This window comes from Mizuhopecten yessoensis, unplaced genomic scaffold, assembly GCF_002113885.1.
Source record: "Mizuhopecten yessoensis strain PY_sf001 unplaced genomic scaffold, ASM211388v2 hete_36167380, whole genome shotgun sequence".
NCBI classification, from domain to species: domain Eukaryota; kingdom Metazoa; phylum Mollusca; class Bivalvia; order Pectinida; family Pectinidae; genus Mizuhopecten; species Mizuhopecten yessoensis.
The window spans coordinates 1-4,669 of record NW_018485262.1 but is presented as its reverse complement, the minus strand read 5'-3'; the positions used below and the strand labels follow the sequence as shown (position 1 = coordinate 4,669).

Here is a 4,669-nt window from a genome sequence, read left to right as displayed (position 1 = left end):
GGCGGCTGATACTGGTTTTGGATTGTTCTTTATTGTCGTGATCCAGTCATTAACGGTGTCGTCCAGTACACTCAGTGGCATAGCACCATTTGTCAGAACGACGGAATGGAAGTCGCGGATATCAAACAATGAACCTGGTTACAGAAACAACATTACTTGAACAGTGAATCAGGAATCCATGTATAATATGTTTACAATAAAATGCTTATTTCTCGTCCATTCCATTTTCTTAACTGTGCAATATCTTATTACAGATATAAACTTAGGGTTCGTATTCTGAAGGTCCAGGTTTCAATATGTATTTCAAAGTCAAGTCGTTTGAAAGTTTTTCCATGCTATCATTCTGAACGGCTGAATATAGTATTTAGGCACGCTTAACAAAGTGACGATGGAAAATCATTAACTCTAATGTCTTCAGTTTGGTAAGCCGAAATACAAACTTTGTCAAGATACTCGAAACCTAACCTTTACAAGAAGATGATTTATTTTCAACCTTTTTGATTAATTAATTATATTCGTTTACAAAATGATATGTACATTTTATAATTTTCAAAATGTGTAGTTTACTATCAATAAAATATGTCAGTATTATGGGAGGTTATGAAAACATCTAACAGACTATTTAGACCAGTTTAAAAAATAAAATTAATGTCTTTATTCTTGGTAACAATGTTTAACAGTTAACTTAAAACGTTACTGTTTTACCTACCCAGTTCAGATTCTGCTTTCCTTCTGAGCTCTCTTATACGAATTTCTCCGATCTTGTAAGCACATGCCTGTCCCGGCCAGGTTATGTACCGGTTAACCTCTATAGTTATAGCTTCGCGTGAAAAGGAGGTGTAGTTCAACATGTATTCAACAGCTCTTTGCTGCTCCCAACTGAAAAAGAAAATCAATCCATGCTATTTATTTTGTATCTAGAAATGATAAAACTTGCACGTAACACTATCTACATTTATGTATCTAGACTCGTTTTCGTTTCAGATGCAACAATCTTAAACACAACACCAGCTGATTAATACATGTATCTGCATGGATTTGTTTTCATTTCATAGGCTACAATCTTAAACAGGGCACTAGCTGCTTTGACTCGTTTTCATTCCTTACGTTTTAATCGTAAAACATAGCACTAGTTACATGTACTTGTTTTCATTTCACAACCTTCAATCTTAGATATAGCACTAGTTACTTGTCCTCGTTTTCATTTCGAATACTTCAATTTCAAACATGCCACTAGCTGTTTGGACTCATGTTCGTTTAGGATGCTTCAATCTTAAATACAGCACTTGATGCTTGTACTCGTATTCATTTTGGATGCTTCAATTTCAAATATAGCAGTAGCTGCTTGGACTCGCTTCGTTCACTGTCATTTATATTTCAATAACACTAACTGTGTTTTGTTCGTTTTAAGAAAATCCCAAATTTGATTTGAAAAAAAAAATCACCATCGATATAAGGTGGGGGCTTAAACATTGTACGTTCAATGTATATACCGTTGCATATGTAAAATGTTTGCTTACAACCCGATACAAAACAGGGATTATATATTTTTAGGGAATATCTTCATTCATTGATTCCTTAACGAGTATTTGCGATTACGAAAGAAGGTTGGACCAACGTCATTGTTATTTATTTACTCTTTGCTTAATATTTATTTTTGTGATATATTAAATTGCCATCTTATATTTCCGATTATCAATTCATGAATGTAAAATCTCCAAAAATGTAGGCGAAATTCAATATATAATACAAGGAACATGTACGATACTTTACGTTAAATACGTGTGCTCGTTATGACAAAGGCATACAGGGTTTTGAAACATGTAGTGTATCCCTTACAAATGAGTAGTCAGTTCAAATACTGTAATTCAAATGTAGTAAAAAAGACTTACTTGAAGTGATGTAGACCAGTATCGACAACCAGACGACAGGCTCGAAGCATTTCCGCGCTGTATCTACCCATCCTGACAAAGAAAACAAATTGCTGGTAATTATTCAACCCAGTCACTAGATAACACATTTGTACGGTATTTGGTATTGTATAACGATATCAAATGGGTATTCCCGTACCACTGCCAAAAAATGTAGCTACGCATTTTCCGGTATGACTATAGCTTTGATAAATCATATATGAAAAACAAACCATACTGTCCTCGGCTTCTAAGGAAAATAATAAAGATGAAATAAACAAAATATTTTCAACAACAATGTTGTGAATATGTTGTAATTCAGCGTCAGACCGGAACTAGAACCCGTAAACCATGGAACCCTGGACGAAATTAAGAAGAGGATACTTTGTAAACGGGAAAAAAACAATACGGAGGGACTGGGACCCTTAAGGTGCAATATGTTAGTTTAAGTATAAAAAATGATCTGTTCGATTGTATTATGTGCACATACATTTTACGATATTGAACAAGATCTTTATACATAGCAATCGTAGTTTCAACAGTAGACTAACAAAACCAAGACAAAATATTTAAGACATGCTTTGTGTCAAGACGTATGGAGTAAGAACACTGCATTCTTCATTTGAGAAAAGCAAGTATTTTTCAGGAGTGAAATAATAATAACAACTTGATACCGTTTTAGATCGCAGGTGAATTTGAAGAGGGTACATGAGACACAGGAAACTGTTACCCTCCCAGAGCACTTGCATGATTTCGACATGTGATTTTGTGAGTATTACAGATGTATCAACCTTTGTTTTGCATTTTTTTCCATGCGTATCGGTGCCATTTTGTGTATCTGTGAGTTGGCGCAGCTTTATGTAGGATATGATGTGTTGACGATATCGGCTTTGTGGGTTGACGCTGCCTTTTATAGATCGTGCTTGTGTGTTACTTCAGCGGTATACATCATGTGTATTGGCGCATCGGTATATGTCATATGTATGAATACGGTACGTGTTTGCTGACGCTGCCTCTTTTATATACTGTATACGCTAACGTCCATGAAATCAATTTTCGCCCAGAGATGATTTCGCCCTTCACATTCAAATTATATGTATGCTACATTTTATGCTGTTTTCTAATCTGTAATAATGAATTCACATTCATTACGGAGGGAGAAAAGAGTGAAAGTTAAACTGCAGCGCAAATTCCCCGGTATACACTTTTGGTATGACTAAGGTGTTTACGCAGCGTTATATATCCTATGTGTATATTGACATTGTTGTATGTATGGTACTCATGTGTCGATTGTGCGGCTTTCATCACATGTGTTGATGCATCGGTATACATCTATGTGTTTATTAACATGTATCGTATTATTATGTAAATACGCTGAGTCTATATCTGAAATGTGTTCGTGCTGCGGTTTAAATCGTACTTTGTGATGCTTCTTTGGGGCAGTATATATATAAATCATAATTTTGTGTCGATACAGCAATATAATATTATATCTGCCTGATATGTTGACACAGAAGTTCATTATTATGAATTTAGACTTTTGGTGAGGCGAATATGTGGTTATATTACCCGAGAAAGTCAAATTGACCGGGACAACGTCGATGTTAATATAACTATTACAAGCCTATGACGTCATAACGTTAATATTAATCTGTTATTTCTAAAAAAAGTAAGGCCGATTCAATTTCATCCATCAGCGTGAAAATTATCCATCCAATGATGTTGTAGGAAAAAATATGCGATATGTAACATTATATACTTATTGACGTTGCGATATTTATTTTACTAATGTGATGATGATATGGTGCAATTATTTTTGTTGTATTGGGACTCCGGTATGGATTTTCTTTGTGTCACCTTTTAAGTTTCTATATTGGAAACTTACAGTTCATAGTCATCCTTATAAAGTCCCATTTCCACACCGAGGTACTCGGCATACAACGCCCATCCCTAAACAACAAAATGAAAAAGCCTTTAAATTCATTACATGTTCTCCAGTGAGATATAAAAGTCCATCAATTTGATAAAACTTATATTCTTTTCACTCACTTGAACAATTCTTTTTGGTTCTGACCAATAAAAACGATTCTTTAAATTTACTGCATTTGAAGCCGTTTAACTGTAATATAAGTGGATGTTTTGGTACATATTTGTTACACACACTATGCTATTTATTTAACAACATAATTGATAACATAATAGTTTTCTTGTTAAATAATTTTATATTGGAGTCATTTGGCTTGATATATCGATGTCTTCTCTCATGCTTCGCACTCGTGTAACGTGCTTGTATTCAGTCACTCTAATGAGATAAGTATTATCTTATTCAATGGGAAATGAAATATTATCTATGCATCTAATTGGTGAAAATGATTTACATTAAAAGAAATCAGATATAACCATCGAAAATAGAATAATACTTACCGTGAAGACATATATGGAACACGACAAAGATATACTGATGCAAGGGACGAAGTAGAAAAGACAATTTAAGAAGGAAAATCCGAACGATAATTATAAGAATTACCCGCATATGAGTTATAGATAATAAGTGTATCTTACCTCAACGTAAGCAGTATAGAAAGGGAAATAGAAAGGAACGTCAAAAAAGGAAAGTTCTGGTTGTCGTCGATAATCTGGCAAGTCAGCTCTCATGCCATAGATGTGCTGAACATAAAACAATAGATGCATGACAACCTTACTTCTGTAAAGGAATTGTGAAAAGTGACATTATGACGGAGCTTTATTCAACCCACTAA

The 4,669-nt window shown here is 34.2% G+C and overlaps 1 protein-coding gene across 1 annotated transcript; it reads right to left on the bottom strand.

Annotated features, from left to right (window-relative positions):
• Positions 1–6: 6 nt before the first annotated feature.
• On the bottom strand, positions 7–4,579 carry LOC110444729 (the record flags this gene model as incomplete). The annotated part of the gene is made up of 5 exons (XM_021489093.1): positions 4,473–4,579; positions 3,796–3,860; positions 1,893–1,964; positions 710–879; positions 7–134 (listed from the first exon to the last, which is right to left on the bottom strand). Coding segments are annotated over exons 1-5 (528 nt in total), but the record flags the coding sequence as incomplete, so codon positions are not given.
• Positions 4,580–4,669: the final 90 nt, after the last annotated feature.